The sequence below is a fragment of the Syngnathus scovelli genome, chromosome 21 (assembly GCF_024217435.2).
Source record: "Syngnathus scovelli strain Florida chromosome 21, RoL_Ssco_1.2, whole genome shotgun sequence".
Classification (NCBI taxonomy): Eukaryota; Metazoa; Chordata; class Actinopteri; order Syngnathiformes; family Syngnathidae; genus Syngnathus; species Syngnathus scovelli.
In genome coordinates, this window is record NC_090867.1 from 3,096,585 (window position 1) to 3,115,790 (window position 19,206).

The 19,206-nt window shown below is 44.2% G+C and overlaps 3 protein-coding genes across 8 annotated transcripts; 1 reads left to right on the forward strand and 2 right to left on the reverse strand.

Annotated features, from left to right (window-relative positions):
- Positions 1-288: 288 nt before the first annotated feature.
- On the forward strand, positions 289-13,927 carry LOC125991112 (SUMO-conjugating enzyme UBC9-B). 5 transcript variants are annotated; one of them, XM_049758695.2, is made up of 12 exons: positions 292-623; positions 4,334-4,442; positions 4,548-4,639; positions 4,756-4,851; positions 5,065-5,169; positions 6,027-6,152; positions 11,519-11,596; positions 11,685-11,768; positions 11,974-12,046; positions 12,316-12,425; positions 12,523-12,602; positions 12,701-13,927. In XM_049758695.2, the coding sequence occupies exons 1-12, from the start codon at positions 402-404 to the stop codon at positions 12,762-12,764; spliced, it is 1,239 nt and encodes a 412-aa protein (XP_049614652.1). In that variant the 5' UTR covers positions 292-401; the 3' UTR covers positions 12,765-13,927. The 5 variants fall into 5 exon arrangements, with proteins under 5 accessions (XP_049614655.1, XP_049614652.1, XP_049614653.1 ...); XM_049758696.2 differs by lacking the exon at positions 5,065-5,169 and having other exon boundaries at positions 295-623; XM_049758700.1 differs by lacking the exons at positions 292-623; positions 4,334-4,442; positions 4,548-4,639; ... (1 more) ...; positions 5,065-5,169; positions 6,027-6,152 and adding an exon at positions 10,394-10,465.
- Positions 13,008-15,804, reverse strand: LOC125991116 (interleukin-21 receptor). Its single transcript, XM_049758705.2, has 8 exons — positions 15,551-15,804; positions 15,360-15,477; positions 15,106-15,287; positions 14,879-15,033; positions 14,638-14,806; positions 14,466-14,571; positions 14,329-14,407; positions 13,008-14,269 (listed from the first exon to the last, which is right to left on the reverse strand). The coding sequence occupies exons 1-8, from the start codon at positions 15,606-15,608 to the stop codon at positions 14,033-14,035; spliced, it is 1,104 nt and encodes a 367-aa protein (XP_049614662.1). The 5' UTR covers positions 15,609-15,804; the 3' UTR covers positions 13,008-14,032.
- A 348-nt stretch (positions 15,805-16,152) lies between these two features.
- Positions 16,153-19,192, reverse strand: si:dkey-220f10.4 (tubby protein). Of its 2 annotated transcripts, none has more exons than XM_049758675.2 (13): positions 19,042-19,192; positions 18,719-18,895; positions 18,388-18,544; positions 18,095-18,283; positions 17,921-18,028; positions 17,719-17,856; positions 17,491-17,651; positions 17,260-17,421; positions 17,069-17,181; positions 16,884-16,998; positions 16,717-16,815; positions 16,462-16,633; positions 16,153-16,394 (listed from the first exon to the last, which is right to left on the reverse strand). In XM_049758675.2, exons 2-13 carry the CDS (start codon positions 18,758-18,760, stop codon positions 16,261-16,263), a joined length of 1,590 nt encoding a protein of 529 aa, XP_049614632.1. In that variant the 5' UTR covers positions 18,761-18,895; positions 19,042-19,192; the 3' UTR covers positions 16,153-16,260. The 2 variants fall into 2 exon arrangements, with proteins under 2 accessions (XP_049614632.1, XP_049614631.1); XM_049758674.2 differs by having other exon boundaries at positions 18,095-18,316.
- Positions 19,193-19,206: the final 14 nt, after the last annotated feature.

Sequence of the window (19,206 nt, forward strand, 5' to 3'; positions counted from 1 at the left end):
TTAGTGTTAGTAATGCCACTAAATACTGCTCTAGGATTGGCGGTGCGCATCTAAGGTTACATCTGATTGGTCAGTCAAAAGCAGCCACGATCGCCATAATCATATTTTTCAAAATGTTGTGTAGCCCTGATATTGTCAAGATATAATTGAATAATTTTCCGTAAAACACGTGTGATCTTGAAGAAACGGGAAAAGAAAATACTTGACAGTTCTTGTGACGTCATCGCAAATGTCTCACGTAGAAATACGCATGCGCGCAATTGTGCGTGAGTGCGGGGTGCAGCGAGACGCGAGTGGGCGTGGCTTGGGCTTTGCTTGAGTGGAGCAAGCTGAGCGGTTGCGGTCAGCTAGTGAGATTTCCCGTCAGCCCCTCAGCGAAACAGCCGAGGCGAAGGCGAGGGATGGCGGAAAACAACTCGGAAAGTAGCGGCTCCGTTCACCGCCGGTGTTTGAGCCATTCTTCGGCGGAGAGAAGCCCCACGCCCAGTACGGGCTCGTCCAAGTGGATTAGTTTAAACGTCGGCGGGACCTATTTTTTAACAACTCGACAGACATTGTGTCGAGATCCTAAATCGTTTCTTTACAGGCTGAGCCAAGCTGACCCGGAGCTCGATTCCGACAAGGTAAATGCTAAAAGCTAGTTATCCCTTGGTTCCGCACTATTATGTGTTTTTTATTTTTTGTTTTTTTTATCCACGTCATTGTTGAACAGTCGGATGTTATTGCCGTAGCCAATTTAACTGTTTATTGAGTGTATTTCAAACAACGAGCGAAACGTAAACTCGACCCCCCCCCCAAGCTAGCTAGCTACCATTAGCTCATAGGCTAGATTCCTACACTCACCACATGATGTTTTTTTTTTAACGTAATCTCATACGTGTAGGTTATAGGTGTCGTTTTAGATTAAGTCAAACGTGTGGCGTTTGAACCACTTTTTCATTCCATTTGTATTGTGTGACAAATTGGAAACTTTCTCTCGTCGAGGCCGTTGCATTGCGTTGCACTCGTCGACCTATTGAAACATTTTTTCTCTCAAGAAAGGAAATTGTTAAAAAGATTCTTGCCACCATCGTGGTCTCATTTATATAGTTTGTCTTGAGTGCGTCATCTGATTTTGCTCAGTGTTTATTCACATTTGCTTAAATATCATTTTCTGTTTCAACTTTCCAAATGTATCAGAAAAGATATGTCAAACCTGTGAGTTTGAGCATTTAACAGTTCCTGGCCAAGAAGAATATAGCCAAGCTAGAACAAGCTCCTTAACTCAATCTTTTTTTATTTTTTTAAATTATTTTTCCAAGCTCAATGGCGTCGTCAAGGGAACCTTTTTCAAAGACATCAATGACATCAAGATGGCCTGGGTCATTATCCTGGAAGAATCCTTCAAGTACTGCATGAATGAATATCAGAAATCTGGCAAAGAGGGCTCGACTCCATTACTTTGATGGAAAATGTGTGTAGTTTGGAAATGAAAGCTTTTATGACATGAAACTTTTTTAGACCCACAGGCCTTACGAAAACGACAATAACGACAGCTTATTAAGATAATAACAGACATTTTCAGAATGTATACCTGTTCGCATTGTTAATGTGTTTGCGTTGCTATCGATTGTAGTCAAATATGAGTTGGTTAAAATATATATTTTTTAATATATATTTAGCCAGCCTATGTTGTTTTGCCATCTTTCTTAGCATTAAGTAAAGAGTTGAACACTTGTGTTGTGATGGATTAAGGAACAGAGCGGCCCTTGTGTGTCATGCGGGCCGGGCCGTATTTGAGCTCGACTATACAAGGGGTGCCCCATTGGTCCAACGGCAAGTGGCCAGGATGCCAGTTGCGCTGGCATGGCGCCCGGCATGAGTAAGGAGTCGTTGCCAAGTGTGGTGAGGTGCTGCCGGGGATGGATGGAGTCGCTCCTTTCCCCCTGAATGGCTTCCACATGCTCGGCAAGCAGGAGGAAGGAAGGAGCTTGTCTGTTTGTGCATCTGTCGGTTTGAACAGCAAGCCGCCTGCGGGCTCTCAAGCCCGCCAAGCAACCGTCAAACACAATAACTTGGTGTCCGCGTACGCCGCATGACACACTTTTGTATATGTTGCTGCCGGTTTAGCACCTCTGCTGCGTTTGTTTTCATCTGCTTTTATAATCTGCCCTACTTTTTGCCCAATAGGGGCCGCAGCTCTTATTGCTTTTTTTAATGCCAATATTTTAGCCTCCCAATCATCAGCTTGCCTTTGGGTCAGTTCATCCTTCAACGAGCTTCGGCTTATGTACATCCCGTGTCATAAGTGCGTGACAGGGGAACCCAGCGCCATTACCGCGGCGCTCTCGTGAGTGCTGTGTGATTTCGGAGAGTGCTCGGTATGCAGAAGATGCTGCATCTGTCAAACATGTAGGGAAGTGTAGAAAATAATACTAAAAATAGCTTGTCGAAATATATAAGATGGTGATATTTGATAGTTGGTTAAAAACACACTTCTTGGTGGGGTGTCAAATTGACAATTTGGATTTGACAGCGTGCATTTTTGCAAAGGAGTGCAGACGATGCCCCCCCCCCCCCCCCCCATCTCAAGTAAACGCAGCATTGTGTTTGTGTTTCGTCTAAAGCGATGAGAGCTTCATTTCTCAGTCATGCATGCTGACGTGCTTCCGTGCTCTTCTTAAAACTGCATTATTCATGTTGTTGACTGGAGTCTGTTTTGCACGAGGGCTTGGACTGAGGGAGAAAGTGCTATCGCGTGCCAGGTCATAATTAAGAGGCCCGTCATTTCTTTGCTCTTTTTTTAATTCCGAGTCATCAATTGGCTGCTGTCACATTTGTTCCTGTCTTCATGTCTTTGATGTGACAAGAACCCAACCAGAAATGTTTTTTGTTTTCAGCCCAACAAAACAAGATGGGTGCACGTCAGAGATCATTTTTAGCCGACTCCTTTCAGACTACTCAAGCAAAGGCCCGGCCGGCCTGAGAACCGCATGAATTTTTTAGGCATCCCATCACAAAAGATTTGCGTTTTTCTCCACGTCTTCATTTACCGGTTGCGCTCTTCTGCGCCTTTTGCTGGATTGTGATACCTACGTGCCTTGTGGGGAGCGACTTGACTATTTAACTGGCACATACCCCCAAATTGTCAACTTTCCTTGCTTTGAGAGCATTGTTTGCATATTTTGCGAAATATGAGAGCACTCTCTCCAAGGCTGTCTGGATGCCAAGCATGTATTATTTAAAAGATGAAGGCCTATTTGACTATGCCATTAGCGCTTCTACTCCAGGGGGATTCTGGCTCCTACGCTACAAGGATCATACTTCCACTTGGCTAAGTAGCTGAGGTCACGTGACTTGCCGCCCCACCGCAACGTCTTCTGTGCGCCTTCTCTTTCTCTCTCAGTGAGCGGTCGCCGTGCTTTCCGTGACTTCCCGGGCCGCAGTTTGACTTCCTTTTGACAGTCTTGCCTTGAATTGAGGCTCGACTCCCACGCCGTCTCCAGATGGCTCTTACCGACATCACGCGCTTTGACACGTGTGCATCGCGGCACGTATGCGCGGGGGGGCTGCGGTCTCACCCTCTTTTCCACGCCCGGCTGCAAAATACGCCGTAACTTGGCTGACCCACACACTCAACTGACCCAATTCTCCCTGTAGGGTGTTGACATGTTTTCCTGTAATCTGTCCCGTCACTGGCTTTTTTTTCCTTGCCTGCTCAGGGATTTCGAGCTCCTTGTACCAGCAAACTAAATGAAGCACAAGTTGGCACGGAGCAAGAATAGAAGTCCGTTGGGCTCTAATGGGATATTTTTGGCTATGGAAAGAAGGTCAACGTGCCGTCAGGGTGCAGATATTCATCAGAAAAGAAAGAACATGTACTGGGACCTTTTCCACATAATTGGACAGACAAAATTAACTCGGTGGCCGCCCACACCGTGAATGCACAAACTGAAAGGGTACTTTTTCGATTTCTCTTGCAGATTGACTTTGAAGTTGCATGTCAGAACAGGCCACTGGGCTCATAGGCGCTCGTAAACCAAGGCGCTCTCTCCTGGCCGGCTCCCTTGGCACATTGGGCCTGTTCTTCGCAATCCTTTTCCGCTCTAATTGTTTGAACCCATCCCATCCCTCATGAGACAAAGTAGGCCTAATCACAGCACTTGCATAAATAGGGGAATACCCAGTGGGGTCAAAAAAGTAAAGTGATATCCCGAAGCTTAGCAACGTGGGAGCTGACCTCATCCAATCCCGTTTCGTTATATCCACATGATGATAATGATGCAATCACTGCGGTCAAAGTTAGGCAAATGCTCCGAATTACAGGCGCTGATCTTCCTGCTCTTCTTTTCAGGACGAAACCGGTGCTTATCTCATTGACAGAGACCCAACTTACTTTGGGCCGGTGCTCAACTACTTGAGGCACGGCAAGCTGGTGCTCAACAGGGACTTGGCAGAAGAAGGTAACCAAGATGAGTGATGGATAACTGTTTTTTTTTTTTTTAATACCCATTTCACAATTACAATGCAATAAATATGCATGCCTACAAAACAAAATGTTTTTTCAGGTGTCCTGGAAGAAGCTGAATTTTACAACATCACATCATTAATAAAACTCATCAAGGACAAGATCAGGGAAAGGGACTGCAAGACATCACAGGTAAATGCAAAAAAAAGAAGGCAGGCACTTAAGCGGCCATTTTTTGTATTTCTATTAAAAAAAAAAAGATGTCTAAATTCTCTCTGCAGGGCCGTTAAGCATTTCTTTTGTCTCAGGTGCCGGTGAAGCATGTATACCGGGTGCTTCAGTGCCAGGAAGAGGAGCTGACGCAGATGGTGTCAACCATGTCGGACGGCTGGAAGTTTGAACAGGTAACAGGAGTCGATGGTGAGGTGGTCGGGACGGGTCGTGACATCCGCAGTCGTGTTTTCATGTGCTTCACCCACCCCGCTTCTGCTCACCTAGTCCCAAGCTCAACATCGGAATTCGACAGCGAGCCAAAAGCAGCAAACGTCTGCTGCGTGAATGTTCCGCTACTGTACGTGACGCGAGCATCCCTTCTGTGCTCTGATTGGTCGTTGCAGCTTGTCAGTATAGGTTACGGGCGGGCCCACCGGTCTGAGTTTCTACTCATTGTGTCAAGGGAAGTGAAGGGCGAGGAGTCGGCTTTGCCAAGCAACAAAGCAGAGGTGTGTCCCACATGTTTCCGTCCACGGGCCGGTCACTGCATGGTCCCCTTGTTGCCCGTACACGTCGGTGGTCGGACGTTGGTCCCCCGTCTTTGAGTTGAACCTCCTCGAATCATCGGTTAGACCCACAAGAACACCTGGCACGTGTTTTCTTTTGGGAAATCTGAAAAGTGAAATGTGGAAGTTGAGGTTTTCATGCCTGTTGAGTTTGTCTGGAATTTTTTTTTTTTTTTTTGCTGAGACCAGGAACATGACTCCAGTCCAGCCTGTTGGAACATGCACACAAGGGACAAAATGTTTGCGACGAGCTGGAACAGTTGATCCTTTTTCTTTACTTTTATTTTTTTTCCCCAAGGTGTACACTAAGTTGCTTCATCCAGTGCTCATTGTTTTTGTCCTTTTGTGTCCTTTTGACTATTTTTTATTTACAGTAAATTTACAATTATGGTGCTGAGTGACTTTTTTTTTTTTTTTTTTTTTTGTAGTCCAAATGGGATTTGGAGTTGCATTGACTAGTTGTTTTATTGTCATATATTCAGGCTTGTCTTTCTGGGCTGCTAAAATAGACCCACCCCCACTCTTGTTTAAGTTTTTCACCACAACAAGCTCACTCTGACTTGTTCACGGTCCACACTGACTTGTGAAGTGGCACGTTTACCTCATGTGGTAAATCCTCCTCGGCACATCACATTTGATGTCTGCGTTACCGTCTGCAGGCTCTACTTGTTTTATTGTCATTTGAAATAATAAAAATAAAGTTTCAGAAAAGGGTAACTGATTTAGTTCCTCCCAGAAAACCCGTAAACATTCCCAGTTGAATTCCAAAATTGCTCAACTTTTCTGTGGTGTGTCTCTAGCTGGTCAGCATTGGCTCGTCTTACAACTACGGCAACGAAGACCAAGCTGAGTTCCTGTGCGTTGTCTCCAAGGAGCTGCACAATCAATCCTACGGAACAAACAGTGAGCCCAGCGAGAAGGCAAAGGTATGAGTGTGTGTCAAGCCAAGTATGTATAGCACGATTTTATGTTTGGCCCTTGTGATTTTTTCCCCCACATGTCCAACTCCCATTCAATTCCGTTGTTTCTAAACAAAAACAAAAAAAAACGTGTCTCTCTTGTCTTGTGTGCCCGTCCGCATGCTGCATGTTGCTCAGAGCGACGATGAAGACACGGATTATGAAATGAACGATTCTGATTAGAGTTGAGAACTTACGACTCACCGGTGAGCGCTCAACTGGCTGTAGTCCGCCGCCACCCCAACTGTTCCCTGCCTAGTCTTTGGCCTTTTCCCTTCTCTCCTTGCTGATGCGTTCCTCCCATCCTGAGAGGTTTCTGACGTGCTTTCAGAAGCCTCCCGAGCTGGAAATGAACTTTTTCGAAAGCGGAAGCAAAACTAAAGATCATGAAGTTGCACAAACGTGCACATCAAGTAACACAAACAGGGGTGTGCCCCAAAAATCTCCAGGACACTTCCGTAGTTCACGCTTCACCTCTGCAGCAAACATACCGATAACATGACAGTGAGTCCAGCGTAATTTATTTTTTTCTTTGCCACCCAACAGATTCTTCAGGAAAGGGGTTCCCGTATGTGAGGACAAGTATTAGAAGCTCCAGGTGTTATGATGCGAACATATCATTCTCATGGAAAACTATTTGGCACAAGAGAGGAGATTCAAGCGGGCGGGGCGGGTGCTGTGCATTTATTTTATGTTTCCCTCCATTTTTGTTTGATGTAAATATGACTGCTTACTGACAATTGGTGCCTGTACATTTGAACTGGAACTCCCTCCCCCTCCTTTTTTTTTTTTTTTTTTTTAAGCTAATTGAAAAATATATGGCCATCGTCATAGTGGCCAGTGATTCTCTCAGGGTCATCTATCTATTGACTTAATGATATCCTCCAACTTGATCTGGCAAGGGATCCGGGCGCTTTCTTGTAATTCAAAAGCGTCACATTGTTTGGGGATGGCAAGAAGGGAATTTGCATTTATTTCACGATAACAACCTGAAGTCAACCACTTTTTTTAGCAGCTTCAGCGAGGTTTGCGGCCGTGGTACCTACTGTATCATCTTGTAGCGCCATGCACTGTCTTCCAACAAGGCCCCGACGCCACAGATGCTTGTGGTAATAGTAGTCAAGCTTTTCTCTGCACTTAAGTAGGACATTTCAAACTCAAAATTGTTGCAGCTCATTGAAAAGAAAAAAAAAAAAACTCGCTTGTATATAATTGAATTAGAGCTACATCGGACGTGAACTGCTTAATATGATGTAGTTCAGTTTGGCAGTCATGTTCGGAACTTTTTTTTTTTCCCCCCTGACTGACTTATTGAGTCTATTGTTTTTGTTCGAGGGAGCATCTCATTTTATATCAGTTTTCGGGGTAGAAGAAGTATTTTGGGGCGTAGGAGGATTGAGGACTGGAATTTTTTTGTTTTACTTTTTGAGGACAGTGAACAAATCTCTGTTCATATCCAGAGAACCTAGTTTTGGTGTAAATAATCCCAAAAAAAAAAAAAAACTATTAATATTTAATTTTTGGGGGGGTGCACGTTTTTTACACTGTATAGAAAACCACAACTTAAATTTGAAGTTGTTCTACTGGATCTTTTTCAACAACAGCAACAAACAAGGTAAAACGATGACCCTCTGTTTTGCATTTGTACAGGAGTTAAGATATTTCCGAGTGAGATTGAACAAGGTGTCTTTTCACTATGAACATGCCTCGACATGTTTTATTAACACAAAGCCATACTTGGCTTTGAAGGTGACTGTTACATGATATTTTTCTTTTCTCCTGCCGTGTGCTAGATTCGAGTAGACATTTTGGAAATGTGTAGTTCATACACAGCATTACAAGCACTACAGTGGGGGCGGGGAGGGGGACACACTGTGCACATTGCTAACAGCCTGTAATGTTACTGCAAATTCTGCAATTTCTTTTTGAAACAGTTATTTTGGGCTTTAATGTGCATAGGTTGAAATTCACAATTCATCATTTGGTCTTGCCTTGTTTCCCCACCCTCCCCTAATGACCAAAATCCAACGTCTTACGTGTATTGCACACATCTTTAGTGTCAGGGAAGAGCAAAACGTTTTTTCTTATTGCCGGCACACTTTGTACATATAAACTCGTTAACACTTACATTTATTCACGCGTACACTTGACTAAAATCTTTTTCTAAGTATGGATGCATGTTTTTTTTTATATAGATTCACATTTCCCCTCACACAAGGGCTCTTTAAGTTAAAAAAAAAAAAAAAACATTTTTTTTTTTTTTTTTTTTGGGGATTAGCAAAAAGGTTCAACCGGAGTCAACTGGATGTTCTGCAAGTGCTGTTTACATTTGCGCGAGTATTCTGAAGCCTTCCGCCGCGTGTTCTGTGTTGCACTCCCGAATACACGTCAAAGGTGTGTGAGCCCACCTGTGCTAATACGCACTCCGCGATTTTATGACACTCCATTTGCCAGGCACTGCTGCGAGATTATTTTTTTCCTGGAGCTATAATATTACAAATAATTTATAAGTATATTTTAGAATATCAAGTAAAATGCTGGAGGGGCTTAACTGGGCCGTTTGGCAATGGGGCCATTACGCTATAGCACCCCTGAAATGCCGGTGTTGTGCCATCCCCGCTATCAGCCCCCTCGAGCGTTGCAGACAATCTTCTTTTCAGCCCTCCTCTTGGCAATTATAAAATTTACCTCCATGGATTTAGAATGGTTGTCCTTTTTTTATCTTTAAAAAGCGGGCGTGTACCTTTGCAATGATATTTTTCTTATTTTGCCGTTTGTGGTTCCGTCATCTCAGTGGAGATGTTCGGGCAAGGCCTTCCGACGCCTCAAGATGACCCTTGCGGCCCTTTGCGGTCGTGCAGTTGATCATGTGGCATGTGTAATATTTTTGTGTGACATAAAATCTTATCAGAGCTGTAGCCTACTACTCAAGTGCCCTGTTTGTTTTTACATCTCAAATCATAAGCCACAGACCACCGCGATGCATGAATCAAGATAACATCTTGTTTGTAAAAGAATGGATCGTCATTGTTTTCCCTTTTGGATCTGACAGTTACATTAATGATTAATGTTCTCATATCACTAAGTACATCACTTCTATATGATCTTATGCAATGTGTATAAACAATGAATAAGGTTAAGGAGATTATTCTGATCTTGCGCAAGGTAAACCCAATAAAAAATGTCATTCATATCTATGTGTGGATTTATTTTATGTGAAATTAATTGCCACTAGAGTCGTGTCTTTTGGAAAGTGTTTTGATTTGAAAAAAAAACCCACTGTAAACATTGTAGACCATGTTTAAATTTGTTTCTCCCGATGGTAATTCCGATTTGGCCACAAGAGAGCAGTGTAATAAGTAACAAAAGAGTACGACGCTCCACTACTCTTACAACAGTCGGCCTGCAATTGCGTTTTGCATTATATGACCGAGTGCATTTTAAACCTTTTTTTAAATAATTGTTCACTGTCCCCCTCAACGTTGGAAACACTTGGAATTGTTTTATGATGAATAGCGACCTCTTCTGTGTTATACTTAACCGCTGCTCCCGTCGCATAGCTGCCCTAGATATCGCCAGTTTAGAAATACACAAAGTTAGTTCATTTACATGTCTATGTATTTTATTTAACCACAAAATGCTTTAATACAACACATAAGATGTTAGATTTGATACATTTTCTGCCTTATACAAATGCACAATGTTTTAAAATGTATCAGGCGTATAATACGCCCATATTACCCAAAGATATTTAACCATAATAAGATAGAAATCGGCCAGCGTATCCACTCGTTCGTGAAACGGGGATGGATTTACAATGGTCAAATAAGCATGTTTTAGTTCAATAAAAAGCACCCACGTATATTTGCCAGGTATTGCCACGGTTGTTTGCAGTCAATAGGGAAGTAGCACCTGTTGACGTTAATAATAAACGACTGAAATATTCACGGTTTATCAGCAGAAGCTGTCAACCTAAATAAAAAATCTAAAATTCAAAGATTATAAATGTGACAATGCTTGGCATTAAAAACAAAAGACTGAAACTTATATATCCAGAAATGACGTTGAAATTATAAGGTTGTATTTAAGCGAAGGCGGAAGTAAGCGACAGATGAAATTTTGCTCGACCCTCTCTCTATAAGTCTGGCTTTAGTCGGAGCGGGTGGTTTTTTTTTTTTTTCTTCAGGAGGGAAACTTTACAAGGTTTAACGCGATTTGAACCCGTTTAATACCCAACGCTTGTCCCCCCCCCCCCCGAGCCAAAGCAACCACATTAAAAGGTATGAGTGCACCTCCGTGACGGAACGTGACTGTTAAGTCGCGTACAAAGCGCTTTTACCCGCTTCGTTTTGCGCCATTTTCGCTAGTTTGATAATGCACGAATGTAATGTGCTTCCCGGTGCTGATGTTCTTTGTCCTAACCCTAAAGGTCTTGTTTTTGTTGAGTGGAATATCGAATCCGTCACAGGGAGACTATCGAAGAGTTATTCCGTGGTTCCGCATCTCGTTGGCGGAATATGTTCAAATTAAGTGCATTTGCGCCATTTTTTGTGCTGCATCAGGCCATGACAGTCGCTAACTGCGCCTGTTGGTTCTGGCGCACACGAGTTAGCTTCGCGAGCTAACCCGCTAGCTTGCTAATCAATGGGTTTCAAGACTATTCTGTCTGACGTAAAGAATGTCGAGGTAACGCAGTTACAAACAATATTGTGAATACTTTTACGTAGAATGCAAGGAGCGGAAGCGCATTAAACGGGAGCTTAAAGCTTGGAAGTTATGTACATGCTAACCACGGAGTGGGGTGCTACTGCTAATTCTGTTTGCGACCGAGCGCTAAAGACAAAACGATCCAAACGGTCACTTTCAAGCTTAAAAAGTCAGCGTTCACTTCAATTAACCAACGGATGAAGACGCTAAATGGAGAGTGGCACAGTTGCTATGTTTGCGCTTTGGTTCGCCCGTATTAGTTCTGAAAGCATTTGTTAGAAATGCAACCTTTATCTTCAGTTTGAAGCAACAAACGCCATGTAATGAAAAAGCATTTTATTTATTTCGGTAGCTGTCACTATACACCGCCTGTATAGAAAGGTGATCAAACATACAGGTTAATTGGAGTAAAAACTATGGCTCAGAAAAGTTCCTACATTATGTTCACATACTGGCTTTTTGTTAAAAAAAAGTCATCCATCAATTTGTACTGTAATATTGAAGCATTCATGCACTTGTCATATTGGCCCTCCACGGGTAAACAAAACTACGTGGCATGTGACACATGAGTTTGACTCACCTGGTTGACTCGTATGTTTTAATAAAAGTTTTCCTCGTCAATACAGGAGTCCACAAATATGTCTGGCATTGCATTGAGCCGGCTTGCCCAGGAGCGCAAAGCGTGGCGGAAAGATCATCCTTTTGTAAGTATACAGCGATAAATTTAAAGTTTGTGATGAATCCCTGTACAGTAAAGTTCGGTTTTCTTAAATGTCTGTTCTGTCTCTTCAGGGATTTGTTGCAGTACCAACCAAAAACCCGGATGGAACCATGAATCTTATGAACTGGGAGTGCGCCATCCCTGGCAAGAAGGGGGTAATGTTGCATAATCATTCAGTTTAAACAACTCATTTCAAATGCGTTTCAAAGAGGTTATGGATTGTCTCCTATATCACATGAGCATGTGTACTATGTGTATTTTTCAACCTTTGCTTTGATGCCAAAACGAAACGTGATCGGGCGAGCCGTGCGAGGGACGTTGCGTATTTGCGAAGCTGATCATTTAATTGTGTGTCACCAGACTCCGTGGGAAGGAGGCCTTTTCAAACTGCGCATGTTGTTCAAGGACGACTATCCTTCATCACCTCCTAAATGTGAGTTACCCTTTCCTAATCTGTTGATTTTGATACAAGTAGCAGCCTTAGTCAGTGGTCGGAATTCCTCGGAAGCCGCGCTCTTGAATCCGAGGCATATTGTCGTCTTCCTAAGATAGATTGAAATGTGTTCCTCCGGTTTTACAAAGTCTCTGTTTTGTTGTTCCATTGTAATGGTCAAAATATCAGCTAGCTGTAGGTAAAATCTCCTGTTTGCTCTTTTGTTGTGTTGTACTTGATTTGTAACTAAGGTATTTTTTTTACTTCAGGTAAATTTGAGCCTCCTCTCTTTCACCCAAATGTGTATCCATCAGGCACCGTATGCCTTTCTATTCTAGAGGAGGACAAGGACTGGAGACCAGCCATCACAATAAAGCAGGTATGTGGCGCTAGTTAGTTCTGCTTCTTGTCATGAAAACACAGGGTAGAAAAAAAAATCATTTTCACTTTGTCTGACTTTGTAATTTCTCCCACAGATCCTATTAGGTATTCAGGAACTCTTAAACGAGCCTAACATCCAGGATCCGGCCCAAGCGGAGGCTTACACAATCTACTGGTGAGACATTGGAAAAACTTTTTTTTTTTCTCTCCTCCTGAGTGTGTTTGTCGATAAATCATTTCAACGACCTGACGCTTATTCCCTTTCATTTGCAGCCAAAACAGAGTAGATTACGAGAAAAGAGTCCGATCACAAGCCAAAAAGTTCTCCCCCTCGTAAGGGCAAGGTCGGGCAGAAGGAATCGCCTCCCCGCTCAGTCACAATGAATGTGCTCCTCTCACATCGGGACTCGCTTAAAGACTTGTATTTAAACTCTCCACATTCTGTGCCATCCACTTTGACCTGTCTTTTGTTTTGGCGCCGTCGTTTTTGCTCTTAATGGCCGGTCGACGCGTAACGTTGAGAGGGGATTGGCGCTGCAGCACCCTGCTCGTTTCTTTTTTAAACTGTCTTATTTGGCGCGGGGGGGGGGGGGGGGGGACGCGATTTCGATCCAGTTTCACAGAGTCCACGCGAGCTGGCCGCCATCCACGTTGAAGGAAGAAAGTGTTTTTGTTTCTCTTCTTTTCCACAAATGTCCGCTTCTTTCATTGTCAGTATTTGAACTGCTGTATAATGAATGGCACTTTTATACTGTCGTATTTCACTTAGTGTCTCTAGATGCTTCTGTCTAATTCCTTCCTGGGTTTTTCTATTCAGCATGCTGTAACATACGATAGAATCCGCCGCCTCTGCTTTCTTTTTGTTCATTCCAAGTCTTTTGTTGTCTGGATGAATAAAAAGGTGGCCGTGACCGAGGTGGGTAGGCATACCATTGTATCAGACTTTAAGGGTAAACGGTGCTTTGTTCATGTATGTGTTGACGTAAATAAAGGTTTCTACAAAAACTCCTGGTCGGGGCGTCGTAGCCCAAATTCTAATATTTGTTCCATCAAGTAGTGTGTTAATTTAATTTTCAGTGTGCTCTTTCTGTTATTCGGTCATTAGATTTTTGTTGTCCAATCACGTGTAGGACTCTGCTTTCATGCTTATTTGCACTTCAAAATCAGTCAATCGCATGTCAACATAAATAGCAAAAAGAAAAAAAATCAAGTGTATTTTATGTAAGATGATCGCGGTATGCTGGTTTAGAACAAAATGTGCAACAACTGTACTTAATCTTTACTTTTTAGAGAAATGGGACAGCAATTTTTAGAAAATGAAGACCAATGCATCAGTCAGTCAAAAATATAATAGTCATGTCATGTTCTTCCCCTGCACGTGGGTAAATTTTAGCAAGCTACTTTTGTTTCGTTTCTATCAAATGTTTTTCAACTCTTGTTTGGAAATGCCTTGAAATGTACTTTATATAAAGTAAAGTTGCATTTTCTTGCCTGAAAATATTTAATTTGTTGAAATGTCATGATTTTTCTAATGTATTTTGCATGAATGGTCCACTATGCTTACATGTTTTTTACATTATTGGAAATTTCTTAACCCTTTGCAAATTAATTTCCAGAAATTTGTGCGGACTTCTCCAAGTCGCTCATTGTGCAGTATTCAGGCCAGTAGCAGGGCAGAACGCTGCCAGGCCTGCGTGACGCCAAACGTGCTGGTTGGTTTGGGACGTTTTTGTACGTCATCTCATCGTGCCGTGCTGGAGTCTCCTCCACATGGCTGTCTACTTGAAGCGTGTCCTCCGGCTCGAGCGTCATAGTCGTGTTTCCTTTTGTGTCCACCCAGCTCTGTCATCAGTTGTCAGAACATTAAATGTTGGTCACAGCGCCAGAGTGGCCACACTTACCTTAAAGTCACCGTGACAATTAGCGTACAGGCTCTGGAAGTATGGCTCCGGCGTGGGAACGAATTCATCTCGCCTCCGCCTGTACAACCAATCAGATGCGTATTTTGCCAAGTATGGGCTTTGCGGCAACGACTTACTTTTTTAGCAAAGCGCAGCCCAAAATCAGGGCCAGTGTGGCTGTCACACCTAAAGCCAGGAAGATTTTTTTGCCATGTTTGGAAAGGAACCCATCAGCTGGGCAATCTTAAGAAAAGCAATAAGGGGAATTGACGTTCTTGTCATTCACTCAAACTTGTTTATGAGCCTCACCGGTGACCGAGTCAGTCCTCCAGCGGACCTCTTGTGACCAATCACTCCATTGCCCCTTAAAGTGTGTCTCGCTGGGCTTGGACCTGACCCTGGTGGTGTATTCCGTGTTCCTCTCAAGGTCGCAGTCATCCACAGAATAGTCCGTATTGTCCGTGTAGTGAAACCTCAGCTGGTAGGGTGGAGGAGATGTTGATTAGCCCAGTGTGTGACCTTTGACCCCTTCCATAATACCCTCCCTTACTCCGCCTTTGTCTCGCCCATCGTAGAAACAGAGCTGATACTCGAGGTTGTCCTTCAGGATGGTGAAGCGACATTTTTCGTAGGTGTTTTTCCACGTGAAGTGATGTTGGCTGGCGTTGTGGCTGACTGCCAGGCAGCACGGCGCATTGGGCTTAACTGGGCAGTGATTTTTGTCATTTGCATCTCGAGCACACAATCTACCCATTAAGTGTCAAGAAGACTCCCTACTGTGTTCCTTGGGCAAATATCTGTCGTCCAGCATGTGGCACGTCTTCGCCCCGTCGCTCGTGTTCCCGCACAGCGTGATCTTGTACGTGTCGAAATCCACAAAATTGCAAGACCTCTCCATGACGATGGAACACGAGCCGGGGCCTCCACCGGTATTTGACAAATTGCATTTGTACGTCTCGCTGCAGAGAAACCATTATTTAAATATATTTTGTATATTTATTACCAAGAGGCAGGCAAGGGAGGGTGCTTACTCGCTATACATTTTGTCAAAATTCAGCCAGTGGAGGCCATCGTGGGCTGACGTGAGGTTGACGGAGCAACTGATTGTAAGCGTGAAATCATTGTCGCACTGAAAATTCTCACTCGTGTCTGCAAAATAAAAGTAAAGTAATTTTGAAAAAAAATTCATTCAAGGATCTATAAGTGGAGTAAAATAAAATACCTGTGAGCCAAAATCCGGCGTGTAATAAAAGCAGCAGCAGCATCTTGAGCTGCTCCATCGCCTCGTCTCGCTCTCAGGCTCGTTTTGCCGTAACGCTCTATTTGAGTGACAGACGGCGGAAGGGGGGCGTATCGTCCTTTCTCATCTGGCGAGCAGGAGAGGCAAGCGACCGCAAGTGAGCTGAAATGCAATTTCATCGCACTGCTCTTCTCATGTCAAAGGATGAGAATTAGCCAGACGTTGAGTGACCGCTGTCGGACGCTAGATTAGGTACGGCTAGTAATTTTATCGTCCAGATCGAAATCTGTATGGAAGCATTTCAGTTTGGAGTAATTTCATATATTTAAGTTGTTGTGAGAGCTCTTATGCAATGCAGATTTACCTGCCCTTCCTGTCTGCTTTTCAGTCACACGCTTGTGAAATGGAAATATGATCATCGTGATAAGTTTTATGATTTCTTTGCACCACTCGAGTAAATATGTTTCCTTATTTGCAGATAAGAGGCCTTCAAATTTTATGCTGAGCAGACCAAGTTGATTATACTGGTTCTTAATAGCTTTGAATTAAAAAAAAAAAAAAAAAAGAAAAAGAAACTTGCTGGCCATAATATTAGGTACACTTTTTAATGCAGTGCAAGGGTAAGCTAGGTAACTTGTTGTTTTTTATTAAGTGTGCAGTTCAGATCCAAGATGTAGCAGAGTACTTCAGGGTCACTCGCAGGCCAGTTTGCCGTCAAAAGACGAGAGCGTGACGGCGAAGGCCTGAAGGGCGCACATGGGGAAGCTGTAATCCATCGAGAAGACGTCCTCGGAAACGCGACCGAACTGCATCACGATGTAGTCGCCTGGAAGACACACCCGGCGCGTTAAGCAGACCTCTTGGTTTTGGCAGTTGCGGAAAAATAAATTCACCGTTCTCCGGGTGGATGATTTGGAAGTTTTTCACGGAGGCTTGCGTGACGCGGCCGTGGAAGTTGAGCACGTATGACTGCGTCTGCTCATTCCAGCTGGGACATTTGTTGACCAGGGTCACTAGCTTATCCGTGTTGTTGCTAGCGTGGCGCGCTAGCAGGGTTTCCTGTTCCTGTAATTGTCGCCGGGATTCTCGTTAGACATTTACCCCCCTCACATTGTGACACCATACGGCGACCCCGATTGTAAACCGACATTTTTGGGCTGAATGGCCACCCTCTCGTCATTCTCCAGCATTCCCGGGATAATCACCGTCATTTTACGAGGACCCCGGAATCCCAGAACGTTAGTTTCCTATCATAGAAATCGACAAAGTTCTTAAGTTAGCGGACCGACAGCCGACATTGATTCATTCGACTCACGTAAAAAATGGCGGCCAGCTCTTGTCTCACAGATTCGCATTCTTTAATGAAAGGCTTTTTCTCCGGGTTTTCTCCCCCGTTGTATACGATGAACTTTGTTCCCAGAACGTTGGACCTGGAATGTAAAAAAAAAAATCGGTTACACCGACAAGATGACGGACTGTTTTTTCCATACAGAAATCAACCTTAGCTTTCCGATGTAGCAGCTAGTGTCTCGGGACAGATTGGTAGGATCTGTTGAGATGAGATAGTTGGATGTTTTGCTCCTCTTCCTTTTACGGCCCGCCATTAGGAACATCTTAACGGCGACAGAGGGGACGAAAAGTCAACTAACACGACAGTGGTGACTTCCATTCTGGAATTGATGAGAACCCACCCTCTTTCCATCCTCTTTCTCCATGTGTAGGTAGTAAGTGGGGTACATGCCCTTCTCCATGCCTCTCCTGTCTCTGGTGACCCGACACTGGATGGTTACGTCTCTAGGGGCGGGCCGCAAGGAGAAGGCCTCGAGGTCCTCCAGCGATACAGGAGAAACCGTCTGCAGCGACAAAAATGCACTTGGACTTTCTTTCAAATAAGTAAAAGTGAGTTAGGTCAATTTGCTCACTCCGTTAGTGGATTGGCTGCCGCCCGAAGATGAGCTCTCCTTGTAGTTGGAGTTGAGAGAGGCTAAGCTCGGGGTGTTTTTTTCTCCCCTCTTCTTTTTTCGTTCTTTGGCTTCCGTTTGAACGTCTTCGTCCTTGCTGTCGTCGCTTATTTGGCACCTGGCTGTGGAGGACATTCAGGCGGCGTTATACCAGATAGTCACGTGGATGGCGCTCGCACGAGGACGTACACGTGTCCAGATGTTTCCTCCGAGAAGTGTCACGGGATGGTGTCGGGCACTCGTCTTCCTCTTCGTCAGCGCTTTCGTGGCGTCCGTTTTTCTTGGGACTCTTCGACTTTGAAGCCGACGTGTCGTGCGAGTGCTTCTCTGCACAAAAAGCCAACGTGAAACCAAAATGTTCTTGGAGCTGAAGAGAGAACATCACGCTTACTTTTGCGCTCCTGTTTTGTCATCTTGCTGCTCTTCTGTCCATCGTTGCGCTCTTTGGCTTTGTCTTTCCGTTTTGTTTTTTTCTCCCGGCCATCATTGTCCTCCTCGGCTGGGAACGACACATTCTTAATTAGTACACTGAACCCGTCGCCGGAGTGTTCTGCTTGTTTCTCACGTTTGTCTTTCTCTCTGTTCTTGGTCTTCTGGCCTTCCACGCCAACATCGTTGTCCTCCGTTTCGTTTCCGTCTTGCTCCGTGTCCAAGTTGAGCTTTTTGGGAGCGAACGGCCTCTCTGCAACCACCTCACCTGACACGGTGGCGGCCTCTGCGTCGTCATCCTCCCCCTCCGCCAGCGTGATGACATCTATCGGGTTGTCATGCGCATGCTCCACTTGGTCTTGCATAGGAATGATTTCTTAAAAGCTTGTCAAGACGGCGGCGTATTCAGGTTTGACGCGGGGAACTAACCGCTCAGGGAGATGTTGCTCAGGGACCGGCTGATCAGCAGCGCCGTCTCGTCCGAGCGGCCTTTTTGTCTGCGGTTCTTCTGGCGGGCGTCCCGGTTAGCGACCACCATTTGACAATCGGCACGCTTATTTTGTTGCTTCTTTAGCAAAATAGATCGCTGGGACACAAGTAGACAATTAGAATTTTAATCATCAATATTAGCAGGTGATTCTGACACACAAAAATGCTTCTACGTAAACTTAAAATATACTATATCAATGATTTTTTTTTTTTTTTTTTACAAAGGAAATTTATTATTTGGCTTGCTTTTACACAGAATATTTGTTTTTACCTGATTGTCCAATTTCTGCTGCCGTATATCCGGATCCTCCATATTGCTGAGCGTCAAAACGCTTCAAGACTGAACCAAAAGTGCCAAAAGCAGGGTGCAAAGAAAGCACTTATAGCAATTAAAAGAGGACGCGGGCATGCGATGGCGGCGCCCGGCTCCATCTGACTGTCTGCTCACCTGCGTGAAGCAGAAGGCAAAGTGGATTAAAAGGGGATAATGTTCTTAAACAGCGCTACGGCTCAGCCAACATGGACAAGGAACGCAGAAAGGACCAGGCCCCAAAGATGTGTTTACTCTTTCAAAACATCATTATTTATACTTACCTCTCCGCAAATTGCTCCAAATGAAGAAAAAGCTCTCCCGGCAAGAAGCAGATTGTGTTTTAAAATCAGGCGGCATCAAGTGGCTATAGCGGGTTGCCGAGATGCACAAAACACACTCCTCGACTTAATGGTTGTGTGGAAGCGGGCTATCCGGTTGCCGTGGTT